Below are 19,311 nucleotides of genomic sequence, written 5' to 3'. Positions count from 1 at the left end.
AAAGAATGGGTCTACAGAGTTCAGGATAATTTTAAACTATTGATCATTACAAAATCTCAATAAAAACCAAACAGAACAATATGCTCTATGGAATTCTGAGTAGAGACAATCACACAATGAGGGCTGTGTCTGGAAGCTTCGGTGTGGGCAGTGAGCCCCATCCCTGAGTCCATGAAGCCTGGGTTCAATCACTTAGCACTATTAACCAATTGTCTCTTCTGCTCTGTGCACCGCAGAGCTCAAGGAAGACACAACTTTGCATTCATGGAATGTAAGGCCCAGAGGGAAATGGATATTCATCCAGAAACCCCACAAAGAAGAGAACAAAGGTAAATTACAAGCAGTGGTGTTATGAAGAAAAAGATGCAATGGGAGTATGGAGGTGGTGCTGGTCTGATCTGGGAGCCACAGAAGGTGGCCTGAGGAAGAGATCTCTAAGCTGAGCTTCAGGGGTGGGAAGGTGTCAACACAGCGGGTGGTGGCTGTGTTCCAGGCAGAAGGCCCAGCAGGTAAAAGCCCAGACCCTGAGCACTGGGGGAACTAAGATGATCTGATGTACAATTCCCTGTGCTGTTATTACAACTGTTTTACAGTCTCACTCACACATTCTCCCCACTAATTTAGTGGGACCTGACCTTCAGCTGTCCTTGTTAAAGATTCGGTCTTTGTCCTCAGGACAATGGAAAGTCACAAAAAATACTATTTTGCAAACCACCCGAACCCACAGAGAAGAGTACCGGCTACAAAGGATGAATCCAGGGAGCAAGATGGGCAGGAGAGGGGGTCAAGCCCAGGGAGAGGGATTCCTGTCAAGGCAGGGCCCAGAGAAGACAGCATGGGAGCCCTAAGGATAAGCAGAGCACATGAAACCCACACTGCAGAGGGGTCTAGATGCCTAGGACAGGCTGCTGGCCAAAGCCAGGCTACAGACCACATGCACTCAAGAGGAGAAATGGCCCAGCAAGCCTCGCTAATGGAGTCAGCATCATTGTGCCTCCTCCCTTGAGGATGTGCCTGGTCTGGGCCTCTTTGCTACCCTACCTCCAATCTTAGCCCCAGAGAGGCACAGGCCTGGACACATTTCCCATCTCAGCAGAGTTGTTGCTCCCAAGTATTCAGAGGTAGGAGGTGGAGAAGCTTTTAAAGCAGTTTCTGCTTTTTTATTGTTTTGTTGTTGTTGCTCTAGGTTCCTAAGGATGCTCACGGCAAGGTCGTCTGCTAAAAAAGCTTACTAGGAGTCCTAATGGCAGTTTTTGAAATTCAGACTCAACTCTGTACCCATTTTATGGAGGTGTGGCTAGCACAGCAATTCCACAGATGGGGGCTCGTCTAGGGAGCAGTGGGTGGCTCTGTCTCTCGCCAGTTCAGCCTCAGCTCCTGCCCTTCTAAGTCCCATGCAGAGGCTACTGCCTCAGAACAGCCTCTTGGTGGAAGGCCTCACAGTGCTCCACTGCATCTACACAAACCCACCAAGTACGTCAAGGAAAACCGGCTAGAAGGCATGTTTTACAGAGAAAGTGAATAGCTGTCTGGTCAGGGTGAGAGGCTTCTTTCTAACAGTTAAGTGCCCTCAATGGTTATTTGTGTGGTTTCACTGTCTCAGAGAACTCTATCGAGAGCATTACCACCAATCCCCTGCCCTCCCAAATGTTCAGGGAGACACCCAATAATGTCTGGCCTGAGATCTTTTATGGAGTTTTAACAGGGGAATTAATTCTGAGAGTGTGAACCCCACAAAACCCCTGGGAAGTGGGAAATGGACAGTGGGATGGGAAGGAAATGAATGAAGGCAAGAGAAATGTGGCTGGGTCACAGGACACGCATGCAGTTGTGGCCACCTTTGGCTGTATATCAGTAGATGCTGGAGCAGGGTTAGGAGTACCAGCTCCCAGGAGCCATCACTGGAGAGGCTCATTCAGTCCCTCTAAATAGAGGCCCGGGAATCTGTATTTTTATCAAACACTCCAAGGCCATTCCAAGGCCACCTACTTGCATCGGAGAACCTCGGAGTCCCCACATCCTCCTTGAATGACTCCCAGGTGGCATTTTACCCCAAAACACAGGAGCTCAGGATTCTTTCCTGCTTTTGGTCCTGTGACCTTTGTCAAGTCATATAGCTTCTCTGAGCCTTAGTTTCTTTACAAATTTTTTAAAGAATGATGATATTAGATTACTTAATTCATAGTGTTCTGAGGAGGGTTAAATAAGAAGTGCTAAGTCACTTCAGTTGTGTCAGACTGTTTGCGACCCCATAGACTGTAGCCCGCCAGGCTCCTCTCTGTCCATGGGATTTTCCCAGGCAACAATACTGGAGTGGGTTGCCATATCCTACTCCAGGGGATCTTCCCAACCCAGGGATTGACCCGCATCTCTTTTGTCTACTGCATTGGCAGGTGGGCCCTTTACCACTGGTGCTACCTGGGAAGGCTTAAATGAGATGAAATGATCTGAAAACATGTATGGTACTCCTTGCTCATTATATGACACCCTCCATCCCTCTCTCTCTTCCCCTACCCCTGATATCACTCCCCAAACCTCTGCATTGCCTTCTCACTGTTGAGCTACTGAAGCCAATTCTCTAAGCCGTGGCCATACTGGGAACCATGTCAAACACTCTGAAGGCAAATAAAAGCTTCAGGCTCCAGCTCTAGCTGACCCGCTCCAGATCTCTGCTCCCAGGCTCTCCCATCCATGAGCCCAGAGCAAGCCTTCCTCCCAGTGAAGGCAATGCGGGCACAGCCTAGTAGCAGTAGCAGTTCTCTCTCCTCTCGCCTCCTTTCTGGTCTTTCCTCTCCCCACTTCCATCTCCAGCTACTCATCAAAACCTCAGCACAGAAGCACTGGCTATTCTCAAATCTCTGACCTCACAGGGAAATCCAGTCCCCAGCTGACCAGCACCTGACTGGGTGATGCCTGTGTATTCAAATGGTGGTCTCATTATTTCTCTCTTTTCTACTGTCACAACTCTCCCCCACCCGCAGAACATTCAGAGCAGAGTCACTCTACCTAGAGACCCCTTCCCATGGCGTTATGGAGTTCAGTCCTGACACTGAAAGTCTGTTTTAAATGGGATACTATTTGTGAGACGTGCATACATACTCACAGTGCCTGGAATAGAAAAAGCATTCTCTAAGTATCAGTGTCATCTTATGTACACACAGCACAGCTCTGCAGGAGTATGTCCCCACTCACCCTTGCTTCCAGCTTCTCCTCTGGTACCTGTTAGTACAGGAGCTGAGGACGGAGGTCAGGTTAGGTGCTGGGGAGACACTGGCTGGTGCTCTAAAGGCCACCTCTAGAACTAACAATACAATTTCCCTTTTCCCTATGGTTTATAGCCTCTGGAGTAATCACTGTAATAACAATATATGTTATTACTGAGCCCTACTAGGCATCATTCACCATCCAAAGCACACTGCATTCTCAGTTGCTCAGTCACGTCTGATTCTTTGTAACCGTATGGACTGAAGCCTGTCAGGCGCCTCTGTCATGGGATTCTCTGGCAAGAATACTAGAGTGGGTTGCTATTTCCTCCTCTAGAGGATCTTCCCAACCCAGGGATAAGTCCCCCATCTCCTGCATTGCAGGTGGATTTTTTTTACTGCTGAGCCACCAGGGATGTGCTTAAATGCACTAATTTATTATTTAAAAAGCACTTTAAATACACTAATTTATTTCATCCTCAAGCTCTCTCATAGGAAGAAGCAATCCACATTCTTACATGAGGAAACTGAGGCACAAAAGGGTAAATTCACTTAATAACGGTCACATCATAGAAGCTGGAGGAACCAGGCTGCAAACCCAGGCTTTTCTGTATTTTTAAAATAATGTCTTGGCCATGCAGGTCCTCGTACTTCAGAATGCATCAGGATCACTGGGTGGGCTTTTGAAAATACAAGGTTCTGATTCAGTAAGTCTGAGTTGGAGCCAGGCCTTTAAAACAAGTTCCCCAGAAATGCTGATGCTGGTCCAGGGACCCAAACTTTGAGAATCACATGACTAGAGCACACAACCCTAGGTTGCAGGCTCACCCTGCCTGGAAAAGGTATATTACCACTAATATCGAGATCCTTCATCCCAGATTCTGAATTTTTAAAATAAAAGCTTTATTGAGATATAATTCACAAAACATAATGTTCATCCTTTTAGACTGTACACTTGAGTGGTTTTCAGTATAATTTACAAAGTTAGAGATTCATAAAAAACATATCTTCATTACCCTCAAAAGAACCTCCCAATACCTATTAAAAGTCCCTTCCTTCTTTCACTCCTTAGCATCATGTTTTCAAGTTTCATCCATGTTGTAGCAGGAATCAGTAGGTACTTCCTCCCTTTTATGGCTCAATAATATTCCATTGTATGGATATACCACTTTCCTTTATCCTTTCATCAGTTGATAGGCATCTGTTTTAACTATGATGAAGAATGCTACTATGAACACTCGTGTACACATTTTGGTGAGGACTCAGATTTCAGATTAATTGGGTCTCAGGTAGGGTCAATGTTGTTATTGTTTAAAAGTTCCCCCAGGTGATTCTAATGTGCAATCAGGCTGAGGATCTCTGGTTTAGAACCTCATTACTCAAGTGTGGGCCATACACCTGCAGCTCAGCATCACCAGGGATCTTATTAGAAATCTGGACTCCTGGGCCCCACCCAGACCTACTGAACCAGAATCCACATTCTAACAGGATTTCTGGGTAACTCTCATGCTCACTGAAGTGTGAAAGTTCAGTTTATGGAGATACTCTGGGTCTTTGACGACCAAGTGTAATCTTGATGACCAAGTGTGATACTGTTTCTTTGACAAAATGCACACTAACCCAGACAGGAAATTTATTAGGGACTACCTTTATGTCCTGCACAAAATTCCATAGAAAGCTGGGGACAGAGAGTGTCATTTGAGCTTCCACTGTGTCCCCAGTGCCTAGCACAGTCTCAGCCTAAAGCAGGTGTGAGATAGATTCATCAGAAGAACCACCAGGGAGCCACTGAACTCTTCAGGGAATCTAATGCACTTTCAGGGAATCAGTGTCCAGAAATGGCATATCCCAGGGCTCTGGGGATGGCAGCACCCAAAACACATGGCAGGGAGGAAGCTCTCAGATGGTGACTGTCTAAGTCTGTGTTGGGGACCCCCAGGGGGTTGGAGCAGGAGGGAGAATTTCTGTTTCTGGGCTCTGTTCCCAGGCAGCAGATCTCAGAGCCAGGGCTCTCAAACCTGATCGGTGGCCCCGGGCCAGCTGACAACTAGCACCACATTCATGTGTTAAAAGCATACTAGAGAATTCTTGGCCATGCGGCCTCCCTATTCTCATGACAGGTGAAGTGCAAAGGAGGAGACAAACCACTCCCAATCCAGGAAACAAGATCAGGGCTTTGTGACATGGATAAATCCAGAGTCTGCCATACAGAGTGAAGACAGAAGGAGAAAAACAAACATCGCATATTAACACATATGTATGAAATCTAGAAAAGTAGAACTGATGAACCTATTTGCAGGGCAGGAAGAGAGATGCAGACATAGAGAACAGACCTGTGGCCACAGCAGGGGAAGGAGAGGGTGGGACAAACTGAGAGAATAGCACTGACGTATATACCCCACCATGTGTCAACTAGATAGCTAGTGGGAAGCTGCTGGAAGTATATCAAAGGAAGCTCAGCTTGGTGCTCTGTAATGATCTAGAGGGGTGGGACGGGGGTGACTCAAGAGGTGGGGGTGTGTATATGTGTGTGTGTGTATATGTATATATATATGTATATATCTGATTCATGTTGTGCAACAGAAACTAACAACACTGTAAAGAAATTATACTCCAATTATACGAAAAAAAAAGATCAGCGCCTTGCTCTGCCAGCCCAGACCATGCAGGCCAAAACCATGATCAGCTGGAAACAGGGCCAGGAAAGGAAGCAGGCAGAGGAGTGCCGGGGTCCTGCCCCGGTGGATCCAGGGAATTCAAATGGGAGACAGCTTAGGTGAGGAAAACTTACTTATTTAGTTAGAAATATGGCTTCCCTGGTGGCTCAGATGGTAAACAGTCTGCCTGCAGTGTGGGAGACCTGGGTTTGATCCCTGGGTTGGGAAGATCCCCTGGAGAAGGAAATGGCAACCCACTCCAGTACTCTTGCCTGGAAAATTCCATGGACTAGGAGGCTCCTCAGAGTCTGGTAGGCTACAGTCCATGGGGTTGCAAAGAGTCCAAGGAAAACTTATTTATTTAATTAGAAATATAAAGAGAGATTAGGAAGAAATAGTGTAGTAGGAAAATTTAGTGGAGAAAAGAGGCTGAATAACTTGGTTTATGGGGAAAGCCAATAAAACTTCAGGACAAGAAGTTTGCACCATCTACATTAGGCCACCAGCGCTTGTTTGAATAGCGGAGGGTGCCCCGCCTTGGGCTCCCTCTCTCACGGGACTTAAAAGCCAGGGTAAGTAAGTAGACGTGGTGAGCCTCCTCACTCCAGATGGGAATTCAGCCAGAAAACAGAGTAAAGAAGACACAGGGGAAACCAGTCCAGTGACTTGCCCATCCTCTATTGTCCAGAAAGGCCTTTTATACCTTTTTTTTGTACATAGAGATCAATGGATAATACAGTTATGCAGCATCAGCAGCCCTGACTCTTATCAAGACTAGGCTTTCTCTCTGCATACCTAGTTGTATACACAAGTCTTAGGTGATTTACATCATCTTCTGGCCAGAAGGCCAATTAACATTTTACAGTCCTTTTCTGATAAGGGTTTGTCAACCAGAAGGCTTATTTGTCTTAAAAGTGTTGTTCTTCCCAAAGTCTGGTGCCACTCTCAGAAAGCACTAAATAAAGTTACATTCTTACATAGCAAGGACACAAGAGGAGTGCAGTGATATATAACAAAGAAAAGTAATTAACTCAAAAGTCTAGTGTTGCTAACATCAAAACTACTATATTCCTATTCCTATATCCCAATTACATTGATTAATATCTTTCAGGTGCCTAAAAGATAAAGAATATGGAGGCCTGGCAGCAGTCATTGACTCAACAGTGAAACCCATTACCAGTATAATTTTTAGCTTTTTAGAAAAGGCTCTGTATCTTTAAGATGCTTTAAGCTTTGTGCCTCTCGCGGTTGGGGGCCTGTAAACAATACACAAGTTGTACAAAGTCTGGGGGAACCTATCAGGCAAGTTAGAGAGCCATCAGAGGGGTTTGAGCTGAAACATTCCTTTCATATGCAGGAGACTGAAGCCCTGAGTTAACTTTTTTCCAGAGAATGTCAGAAGAGTGGAAAGCACAGTACGATAAAATCAGACCAACTCTGGTTTTTGTGGGTAGATGTTCAGGAAAACCCAGGGGGAACCCCTGAAGCCGGGTCATGCCTTTGCATTTTGTCGGGCTTCTTTCCTCATGACCTTTGTCATGGGCGGGATTCCTCACACTGGCTCCTGGCAGTGGAGGAAGCTCTGAGCTTCACAGAGTCAGAGCCCTTCAGAAGCAAAGGGACTGGGCTCTGCAACCAACTGGCACTCAGAAAATATTTCCCATTCATGGAGCAGGGAGTCGTCATAGTCATAGCAGCAGCTACCACTTACTGATGGTCAGTGTGCCTGGCAGGACTAGACACTGCAGGGCAGGGATTACCAATTGAATTTTATAGATGAAAAATAAAGATAAGGCTCAAAGTGTTCATTGTTTTGTTTCAGGTCACATGACTAGTAAGCAACAGAATCAAGGTTCAAATCCAAGTCTGTTGGCCTCCAAAGCCCACTATTCTTAACACGAGGCCACAGTGATACAAGCAAATCATACCTGAGTCCCAGCTTCCTCCCTTCAACAGATGAGCCAGATGTGGTCAGCCACTGGTTCAAGGTCACACTGCTGGGTCAGGATAAGCTCTATCTTTCCTCTTTCTTAAGGAACAGGGATAATTATGGGATAATGGTGAAACAATGTTTGGACAAATCTCAGGTCAGGATAAATATTAGGGATTAGAAGTCTTAATGGGAGAGACGGGGTAGCCTGGCAGAGGTGTTGACGCAAGGACCCAGTCAACTCTGTATGGTGCCACCTGTTCTCACAGTTACACTCCTTGGGTGTTCTGAAGCTTCTACAGATGACTGGGAGTGATATCTTTGATATGCCTACTTGGCCCATTCAATGATAGAATTGTCAGACTACTTTGTTAGCTGGCAGATAATAAGCATACTCCAAATGCCTCAAATGGATTCCTTTGATTGTGGGTTTTCCCCCTTTCTCTCCTCTCTTTTCAATTGTGTTTTTACATTTATTTTACTCCGTATGCCAACTGACTCTCTCACTCATGATAAAACAATACACGTGCAAAAATTATTCAATGTCCTGAATAATCGGATTGTGGTGATGGTTGCCTAAATTGGTGAATTATACTAAAACCCCTGAACTCACACATTGAAACAGTTGATTTTATAGTATGTGAGTATTATCTCAATTTTTTTAATGGTTAAAAACAAAAAAAAAAGATGTGTAGGCTCCAACTAAGACTAAGAACATCAGACTGTCTGCCTTTCCTTCTCTCTGCTGTCATGTGAATGGAGTGGTCTAGACATGCTGAGTTTTCAGAGGTCATCAGCTATTCTATGCTTACCAGTCTTCAAACACTGCAGGAGACTCACAGATGCCTTGATGTCTTATTGATATGCATCATCATTCCTAGAAGCACAGCATTTTGTGAATCATCTCATCCAAGCGTATTCAAATTATGCTCCTGAGAGCATCTGCCCAAGACTTAGGAGTTTTCATTCCAAATCTGGGAAAGTCATGGGCAAACTCAGACAACTGGTCACCCAACCTCCTGCGGAGCAGTGAGCAATGAGTCAAGGGTCTCTAGTTCCCAGTCCCAACTTTGGTCCCCACCAACAGCACAGCTTCTCTACTTTTATCTTTTTTTGCATAGGCTTTGTCTACACTTTCTGTGTAAGGAAAAGAGTTCTGTGGCTTAAAAGAGGTTGAAAAACACTGTTTCAGCCTTCATTCTCCTGAAGGCCCTTGTAAGCCAAAGCCCAGGATGATCAGAGATTCAGTAGTTTCAGGTGAGTCTAATAAGTAAGACTATTTCAGTGTAGCAGGGCAGGATAGCAGAGTGGAACAAAATCCACCTGGATGAACTCCAGGGGTGAGTGGTGCTGATACCTCAGGCAGGGCTCACTAGGCTCCTGACTGTGTCCATCACCACTGCTCTTCCAATCAGTAATGATCTCAATGGTTCAGGACATTGAATGGTTTTTGCACATGTATTGTTTTATCACGAGGAGAAACTAGAACTTATGGAAAAATCCTAAATTTGAACCTTTTTTAAAACCTGAGAGTTTTATGGATGGTTTCTGAAGTTCTGTGCAGCACTGACTTTCTATGATCCTAGAAGACCCTGATGGCATTCTACCTACAAACCTTTGGCCCTCATCTCTAAACACTGAAGCCTTCTTACCAGGAATATGTGTGACTCTCTGCCTAAGGTTTCTTTTTCTGTTGTTGAGAGCACATACAACCCAAGCTCAGAGTAAGCCAGAAGTGCTAGAGAGTATTAACTTTGCCCTTCTAAGTGTCTCTAAACTAAAATGAATGGGGAATTGGTAGATAAACAGACCAATCTCTTTGCCAGTCAGTGGGAGAACTTTGAGGCATATTCTGCAGTCTGCCAGGGTTCCCCAGCAGACACAGCTGAGTCCAGCAGCTCACAGTAGTGACTACTCAATATCATGCCCTATGTTTCTTGCTTCCCCTCTCCCTCCTCCACTCCCCTATTGGTACATTCAGTAACCACACCCCATTTGCACTAAGCTCTTCCCAAGGTCTGCTTCTAAGGGGGGCACCAACCAAAAACAGATCCTGTGACATGTTGAATGGAAACAACAGTGCCCCTCCCCCCAAAAAGCCCAAAGCAATTAGGAAACACCCAGTATAAAGTTCAAGACATGGTCAGGCCAACAGTGGTTGGGAGTCACTCTGAACAATGCAGCAAAATTATAACTCACTTAAATATAATAAAAAATGACTATATTAAAAGAAATGAATATGTAGCTGTTTACAAAACATAAAGGACTCCAGAAGCGCTTTTCAAACCTATGATTAAATGAATAAAAGTGACTTACTTATAAAAGGCCTGGTTCTCCACCCCACACTTCCAAAGATGCTTGCAGGCAGCTGGTGTTGAAGTATGAAATGCCAACACGGCTTTTTTCTGATAAAATATAACAAAACAATTAAGGGCACGTTAAACACAGTGTAAGTTTTTCATATTTTTCTTTTAAGAATTTACCTATTTGTTTCCCACCACCTACCAAACAGAACTGAAGTAATTTATGCATTGCCATGTACTTAGAAGATGCTAAAGGCATATTCCTCCTTCCCTCACCCTTTGCAGATATTACTAACCTTTCCAGGTCCTGTTCTGGATAAAGAACAGCTTCATAATCTTTCTCAACACTCCAGGCATCACCTACCTCTCAATCAGACTTGGATGAATTTAAAAATTTACTCACCATTCTTGAATATCTAGTGCTTAAACACTAGGCTCAAGAAAATCAAGAAACTTTCAGACTGAGCTCTGAGGCTCTTCAGTAATGGCCTCCTCCCAAGTGATAAACCCAACCTACATGTGGTAACTCCTTGATTTTAAGATTCCCAAAACTTATACTTTTTATAAAACTCTAATCAACACTGGTTGATATCTATCTTTAAATATTGTTAATTCATTTCCTAATTTTGTATTCTAGCAATTGATAGAGGTAGGGAGAAGAGCCATGAGCTATTTCTCCAGTCAGTAGAGCCATGAGCTATTTCTCCAGTCAGTGAAAGTTAAAGTGTTAGTATCTCAGTCATGTCTGACTCTGTGTGTCCCCATCGACTGTAGCCCACCAGGCTCCTCTGTCCATGGAATTCTCCAGGCAAGAATACTGAACTGGGTTGTAATTCCCTTCTCCAGGGGATCTTTCTGACTCAGGGATCAAACCCTGGGTCTCCTGCATTGCAGGTGTATTCTTTACCATCTGAGGCACTGGAAAGCCCAAGTCTATCACAACCTAGTTCTTACACAGGGGTATATGGTCAGCATTGTTCACTGGATTAATTCTTAAATGTGTGCTGCTGCTGCTAAGTCGCTTCAGTCGTGTTCGACTCTGTGGGACCCAATAGACGGCAGCCCACCAGGCTCCTCTGTCCCTGGGATTCTCCAGGCAAGAATACTGGAGTGGGCTGCCATTTCCTTCTCCAATGCATGAAAGTGAAAAGTGAAAGGGAAGTCACTCAGTCATGCCCGATTCTTAGCGGCCCCATGGACTGCAGCCTACCAGGCTCCTCCATCCATGGGATTTTCCAGGCAAGAGTAATGGAGTGGGTTGCCATTGCCTTCTTAAATGTGTAAACCTGGTGTTATTTACCTCTAAATTTCCGGTATCACCACAAACTTTAACATCATGGTCTTTGGGGGCTACATTACTACAGGTACATGTCATACCTGAAACTTTCTCATGCACAGGCACACCTGCACACACGCATGTACAAACACACGCATGCACACCCAACAACAGACAGGTAGAAAAGCAGTTTCTGACCTCCTTCTGGGTGCCAATCACATAAAATGTCTTCCCTTCAAACTTCAATTTGCAGACATCTGGCCTAAGAAAAGAAAATCTCTTTGGGTGAGAAGAAAAAAAAAAGTGGCAGCTAATTAAGGTACCCGCTTTCCCATAGGAATCCATCTGACTCACAAATGCCAAGCACACAGCAATGAAACAAGATATTATCTTATCATTGCTGGAGGCCAAATGAGCAGGGAAGAGCCCCCAAGTGAATTCTACAGCAATTTTCTTCCCAAGAGAGGATCCAGCTCAGAATTGTTTATTTTATTTTTTACAGTTAAGCTGCATCTTTCTTCCAAGGAGCTCTAGAGGTTTCACGAATATTAATGACCAAAACAATATTAATTGGCCAACTCACTTTGTGAGGTAGGAAGTATGTAATAGTTATTTCAGATTTGGTTAATGAAACCATATGGATTCACAATATTCGTATCCTTTCATATCCATCTCCAAGACCTGCACCACATTGCAAAATTCTCATTTCTGCCCTCCCTGTTTATAAATGAACTATTTTGTTAGATAATGAAATATTCAAAACTATAAGGATACCTGGAGGAACTATAGTCAAAAGACTTGAGGCTTCATTTAAAGGAGATGCTCAGTTAAAATCTACCTGAAATGTAGACCTAAGGTCACCTCCTTGGTAAGAAGATAAGTGTAAAGAGAGGAGGGAATTCTATTTTTATTCCTTTGATCTAATTCCTAGGACAGTGATATGTACCCCTGTGCTTTTCCTGGGGAAAAAGAACAGTGAGGTCATATTAAGCTGTGGTGAGGATTTGCAAGAGGGATAAAGTTCAGTGAATGTTCAAAACAAAACAACACTAGGTTTAACGTGGGAAGAAAATTTATTTCAGTAACATGTACATGGCTGTTACAAATGTGTTCCTAAGCCACAGCTGGAAGAGATGGGGATGACAACATCCCACCAGAAATACCGAGATTTAGAACCTAGAAACAAAAGATCTGGGAACTGTCCATCTCAACTCTTCAATGGACCCAGGAAGAAACTAAAGCTCCAAGGGGAGAGACTTGCAATCAATATGCATGTGTCTAACCCAAGGACTCCAGAGTTGAGTAGTACCTAAGGATCAAACACCCTGCAGGACCCTCAAGCCTTTTGTAATTGTAGGAGAGAATGGGGGAAGCCCTGCCTATGCTCCCCAAAGTCAGAAAATCCCTAGGGAACTTATTCTGGAATGGAGTGAAGGGTGGTTAACATCAGAGCTTCTTTATAAATACTGAAAACACAGAGAAGAAAGTAGGTAACCCACCATGCTATGTATTTATAAAACATCCTAGTTCACAAATCAAGTCACTTTCACACACACTATTTCATTTCCTTCTCCCCCATCTCCTTTCTTTCCTGAAAAGTAGTTGGATATAATGAATGCCCATTTTATGAATGAGTACATTGAGACTCAGAGAGTTAAGTGATTTATTAGAGACACACAAAAGTTTGAGAATGCTCATTATGGAGGAAGAGAGTATGTGGGCGCAGATGCGAACTGACAGTATGACATGAATAAAGGCAATGACAGAGTAGGTAGGGAAGATATTTAGGCAAATTAGGGTTCTTAGGAAGAGAAGGCTGATCATAAAAACAGAGCAGAAGGTGTAGGAAGCAAAGTGGACATGAGCCAATCGATTCTATTCTTGTAGAGAAGGTTTGAAGGGAAGGCAGGGGCTCAGAGGAGAGTGCAAGAAGCGATGGGGGTGGATGGAGACTTGATAAAAAGGTGCTGGAAGAAATCCTGATGCTAAAAGAACCATGAAATGGAGGTTCAGATAAACATGAGAGAGCATTTTCAATCCAGGACTGAGGGTGGATGCCCAGAGGCCCATCAAAAACTTCCGACCCCTAGGGCTCAAGCCAAGAGAGTGAGTCCACCATCCAGAGAGACCAGGTGACTAATCTGTCAAGGACCATCAGAGAGGCAACCAAATCAAGCTGAAGCTATGAGTAAGACTAAGCCCTTACAATATTCCAACACACACAAAATGTTCAGCCTTCTTCACTTTTTGTGTTTTAAAGTACAGTCAAGATAAGTCCAATTTTTTTTGATTTGTCTTTTAAAAAATTTTTTAAATTTTTTATTGGAGTATAGTTGTTTAACAATGCTGTGTTAAATGCAGACTTCTTCACTCTTTACTAAAACTATTTTGTTCCCTGATTGGACACAGCGGGCACTGCTGGTCCATTCTCCCACGTCCTTACTGACAGACTCCATTCTTTATTCTTCCTCTAGATCAAGTGTTCATATAGATGATGTTCTCCCCAAGAGGATGAATCTTGATTTGACCAATCTCATCACAGAATTCTACTTCTTGGAAGGGTTGGTTTAAGGAGGCACATATGACCCACCTTGCCCAATTACATACACAGGCAGTCTCTTACAGAGCTTCTGAAAAAGCTATCCTTGTCTTCCCAGGAGACACATGCAAAGGGCTGTTCTCCCTGAGGGTGTTGCCATGGGAAGATCTGACAACTGAAGTTGCATGCATGGCCATTTTATAAGCACGAACCTGGGGACAAAAGCTACCACCCTGTGACTGCAGAGAAGAAAATGCAAAGGCGCAAGTCCTCCATGATGCTGCCAGGTAGTTAAGTTAAAGGGCCATGGGGCTGCCAGACCCCTGGAACTTTTGCTGGCTTCTCATCTGTAAGCCACTGTGAGCAGACATTCCTGTTCCTTTGAGTCAAAAGCATCTTCACGGATATACTGGATTACAGAGGGGTGGGTCTGCAGCAAGAATTCAACAGAAGCGAATGAAAAGAAGTGACAGAAATAGAGAGGGTTCTTGTTGTCTGAGGGAACTTGCACCCTAACCCTGCCCTGAGGCACCCTGTGGTCACCCCTGGTATTTCTTCACCAGGAATCCTGGACACCTTCCCTTTGGAGGCAGAGCCTCTGAGCCTGGGACACACTCCAGGTCTCCTGAGGTCTAGAGAAACCAAGATTGAACTTCATTTATAGATGAATAATCTCTTTGTAAGAAGCTCCAAGGCAGGGAAATGGATCTTAGGCATTCTACCTGGCAGTTCCAAATAGAAAGTCAAAGACTGGGAAAGAAAAACAAGATTAAGAAAAAACAAGAATTGTTTTCCAAAGAAGTACTCACCACTTTAACAAATGGATTCTCTTATTTCCCTGGAATACCACAAAGCCTGCAGCAGTGAATCCTAAAAATGTTGTTGTGCCTGTTGAATCCTGGGGGCGGGGGGGGGGCGGGAAACAGAAATAACATATTCAATTAAGGAATATCAAATAAAGGGTAAATTATATGCTTATTCATCCTCAGTCTGGGTGAATTTTAGGTTAAGTACAATGATCATGCTGCTGCTGCTGCTAAGTCACTTCAGTCGTGTCCAACTCTGTGGGACCCCTTAGACGGCAGCCCACCAGGCTCCCCCGTCCCTGGGATTCTCCAGGCAAGAACACTGGAGTAGGTTGCCATTTCCTTCTCCAGTGAAAAGTGAAAAGTGAAAGTGAAGTCGCTCAGTCATGTCCAACTCTCAGCAACCTCATAGACTGCAGCCTTCCAGGCTCCTCCATCCATGGGATTTTACAGGCAAGAGTACTGCAGTGGGCGAGGGGTGGGTGGGGGGGGGGGCATTGTCTTCTCCGACAAAGATCATAGCCATAAACTAAGTTTCTAAGATGGGACTTCCGAGGATAGTACCTCTAAAATGTGGGCGGGGGCCAGGAATGTGTAGCTTTTCTATTTGAGGAGTGGACCTCTGCCTCCCTAGAAACCTCCTGGGAAAATACAGATTAGTCCCAAACCACTAGTCTACTTCCAAGTGTCTTATGGGATTGCCTGAGCTGTCAGATCCACCATGTCAGTAGGAAAATTGTTCTTGGTTGTCATCAGCCCTGAAACCAAAGCCCTGAGCATCTAAACTAACTAGTCAATGGGATTTCTGGTAATTTAAAAATAAAGATATGCCTGGAAATGCCTACTTTGATTCCAGTCTCCAGCAGGAAAACTAAGCATGGATAAATTAAGGCAAAGGAACAACAATGATAACAACAAAACTCAAGTCAGTCTCCAGGTAATAAATAAGACAGACAGAGAGGCTCAGATTTGTGGATAAAATCTAATTCATGAAGTGGAATAATCTAATTTATACCATTAGCAGGAAGAGACATCTGGCAAATACTCTAAAATAATCATGTGGGCAGAGGCAGAAGATGCACATGCCACTGTCAACCAGCCTGCCAGCTCTCTGCCTGGGCTGCACCTTCACATCCCTATGGGACCGGACAACAGGGGGTGATGGGGCTCCCCAGGCCCTTCTAAGGTCCAGTCTGAGCTATGAGCTCTAGAACAAGGGACTTCACCGAATACCATTAGCTGGTCCCACCTGGGTAAAGAAATGTTCTAGTAAGACTCAAAAACACACCTTTAAGAGCCTTGTTGATATAAATGCTTAGTTTAGGATTCAGATTAGTGCCTGGTTGATGTGCAGTGGGTTTAGGATATGAAAAGAACACTATTTTCATAAAACGCTTCTGAAACACATGTGCTTGAGTACCATGTTGGGAGCTTGTTTAAAAGGCAGGTTCCAGGTTCCCCAGAGATGCTGTTCGGTGGCTCTGGGATGGGACCTGAGTGTTTCTGATACACATGGTCTTGATCTCCCACTTGAGAGAAAAACTGTCAAGTAATTCAAGTAAAGGAAGAAAGAAAAATATATACTCTAAAAATCAATTAAAAGATTTTTCTTTCCACTTGTGTGTGTGCTATGTTGCTTCAGCAGTGTCCAGTGCTTTGCAACCCCATGGACTATAGCCTGGCAGGCTTCTCTGTCAATGAGATTCTCTAGGCAAGAATACTGGGGTGTGTTGCTATGTCCTCCTCCAGAGGATCTTCCCAACCCAGGGATCAAACACACGTCTGTTACATCTCCCTGCGCTGGCAGGTGGGTTCTTTGCCACTAGCGCCACCTGGGAAGCCCTGTATTCTGCTTGCTGCTGCTGCTGCTAAGTCGCTTCAGCCGTGTCCAACTCTGTGCAACTCCAGAGATGGCAGCCCATGATGCTCCCTCATCCCTGGGATTCTCCAGGCAAGCACACTGGAGTGGGTTGCCATTTCCTTCTCCAATGCATGAAAGTGAAAAGTGAAAGTGAAGTCTCTCAGTCCTGTCCGACTCTTAGCGACCCCATGGACTGCGGCCCACCAGGCTCCTCCATCCATGGGATTTTCCAGGCAAGAGTGCTGGAGTGGGGTGTAAAGACTGCATTCTTGCTGGCAATGGCCTTTGCAAACAAACCTGTTAGGATCCCACAACTTCTCAGGGGGTAAAACCATCCAATTGATGGATGAGTGAATGAGCAAGCAATTAGAAGACTCTAATGGAGAAAATCAACTACCCAAACATGTGACTGCAGTACACTGTTGTCCCTTCCCATTAGGGGTGATGGATCAGGCTGTGGGAATATCCTAGAAGGGCTTCTTTAGGCCTACATACCAATTAATTGTTTTTTGGGTGAAACAATCTATCTGTCAACCTGCAGAGAGAGGTAGTTACCTTGCATGGGTGAGGATCCACCCCATAGGTTTCCAAAGTGTGAGCTTTCAGGAGTAAGTTAAATTCAGCAACCGGTGGGCTCTGCCCTCTGAAATCACACAAGATTCAGGGAGTTAACATGAAAAATAACAGAACCACGGAGTCCCTTCAATCAATAAAATATGATATTCTTAGCTAAATCAAGAGAGAAATCCCTATAGAAATAGTGATCAATAAACTGGTCATTATTCCTCCCACAAGGAGCTTTTGCTAAGAAATCTGAGCCCGTGTTCCTTGGTTAATTGTTCCATAACACACATGTACTGTAAAGACTCCAGCGACCTGGACAGTTAAATCAAGGTTATCAAGTTACCAATAAGTAGGCCTTTGCAAATCCAATCTTAATATGAACTAAAACTCAGCATCTGTTCTTTCCTACTTATTTCAAAAGATTCTCCAGGATATAGGGCATTTTTTTCTTATTTGGAGTAGAAATTGTTACACCATCAGCAGCCTAAACAGAGCTTTCTGGGAAAGAAGAGCTGTCAACCATTCTATCAGAAAGCCCTGGATTTTGAAAGGAAATCTCGGCCACTTCTAGTCTGAGCTGTGTCCTCCAGGGTGGTAAACAAGGTCTTGGCCCCAGGAAGAGAAAGAGGGCTGCAAATATAGATGGCTGTGAAGTCCTTTCAGGGCTAGCTTCCAAACCAGGATTGTGCAGCATTTCAAAGACTCTGCTTTTGACTAACATTAATCTCACATGTATCATAGAGAATCCAAACCATTGTCCAAGGGTAATAAGTAACCTGAGCAACCAAGAAGAGTTTGCTAACAACAGGAATTCACTTTTATATTCACAGTGTAAAACTATACTGCATTAACTCTATTTCCATGCATGCCTCTCCCCAAAGATGGATTCCCTTCCCACTCCCTCAAGACAGCTAACAGTCATTATGCTTCTAATCAAAACAGTATCCCATTTTTCTTCTCTGTGAAGCTTTTCAAGATCTCTTTACTCTGAATATTCACCCTGCTACGTCTAAGGAACATCTTTATTCATTTGTCAAGATGAGCACTGTGGTTGTTTAGTCGCCAAGTCGTGTCCAACCCTTTTGCAGCCCCTTGAACTATATAGCCCACCAGGTGCCTCTGTTCTTGGGATTTCCCAGGCAAGAATACTGGAGTGGGTTGCCATTTCCTTCTCCAGAGGACCTTCCTGACCCACGGATAGAACCCATGTCTCCTTCATTAGCAGGCAGAATTTTTACCACTGAGTCACCTGGGAAGCCCGTGCACTGTAGGGACACTTGTCATCAGACAACTCTTTTTATAATTTTCCTTCTTTATTTTTGGCTGTGCTGGGTCTTTGTTGCTGCATGGGATTTTTTTTTTTTTTAGTTGCGGCGAGTGGGGGGTTGCATTCTTGTGGCAATGTACAGGCTTCTCATTGCAGTGGTTTCTCTTGTTGTGGAACACGGACTTTAGAACTCAACAGGCTTCAGTAGTTGCAGCTTCAGCTCTAGAGCACCATGGGCTCAATAACTGTAGAGCATGGGCTCAGCTGCTTTGAGGCATGTGGGATTTTCCCAGATCAGGGACTGAACCAGTGTCTCCTGCACTGGCAGGAAGATTCTTTACCAGTGAGCTACCAGGGAGGCCCCCAGACAACTCATCTTTGGCCATTTGATTTTTTTCTTCTCTTCCCACTCTCCTTCCTCACCTCAACCACTCTCTCTCGCTTCTCTCTTTTGAGAGACCCTAGTAAATGGATCTTGAAACTCCTAGTATTATCCTCCATGTCTTTTTAAGCTTTGTTTCATTCTTTAAATCTGCTTTTTATATTACATTGCAAATTATTTATTTATTCAAGCCTCCAGTTTAATTTCTTCTTCAGCTGTATATTTCCTATTTTTCATCCCATTTAAAATTGATTTTTAAAATATCAGTTAAATGTTTCACTTCCAATGTAATATTTATTTGGCCCTTGAAATAGATACCTGTTCTTGTTTTATGAAATAAATTCTTCTTTCTCCTCTGAGGATTCTACTTGTTTTCTTTCAAAGTCCAATCCCTTTGATTTCACTAATACTACTTTCTTGGTGACCGCCCTTTGGTTTGCTGCATCAGAGTGTCTTATTCAATGAACTGATGTTTCCTTCGTGTTTGGTGATTCTTGGTTTGATGTTCATTGTTGTATTTTAT

The 19,311-nt window shown here is 44.1% G+C and overlaps 1 protein-coding gene across 8 annotated transcripts in view; it reads right to left on the bottom strand.

Annotated features, from left to right (window-relative positions):
- FRMD3 (FERM domain containing 3) overlaps nucleotides 1-19,311 on the bottom strand; it is a 352,790-nt gene that overhangs the window by 80,157 nt on the left and 253,322 nt on the right. For all 8 annotated transcript variants that reach the window (XM_069575856.1, XM_069575860.1, XM_069575862.1 and 5 more), the window contains 4 exons: nucleotides 17,131-17,218; nucleotides 14,718-14,806; nucleotides 11,568-11,631; nucleotides 10,107-10,195 (listed from right to left, as the gene is read on the bottom strand). In XM_069575856.1, coding sequence (XP_069431957.1) covers nucleotides 10,107-10,195; nucleotides 11,568-11,631; nucleotides 14,718-14,806; nucleotides 17,131-17,218 — 330 coding nt within the window. The remainder of the gene's footprint in view (nucleotides 1-10,106; nucleotides 10,196-11,567; nucleotides 11,632-14,717; nucleotides 14,807-17,130; nucleotides 17,219-19,311) is intronic.

This window comes from Ovis canadensis, chromosome 2 (assembly GCF_042477335.2).
Source record: "Ovis canadensis isolate MfBH-ARS-UI-01 breed Bighorn chromosome 2, ARS-UI_OviCan_v2, whole genome shotgun sequence".
Lineage (NCBI taxonomy): Eukaryota > Metazoa > Chordata > Mammalia > Artiodactyla > Bovidae > Ovis > Ovis canadensis.
This window is presented reverse-complemented; position numbering and strand designations above follow the sequence as displayed.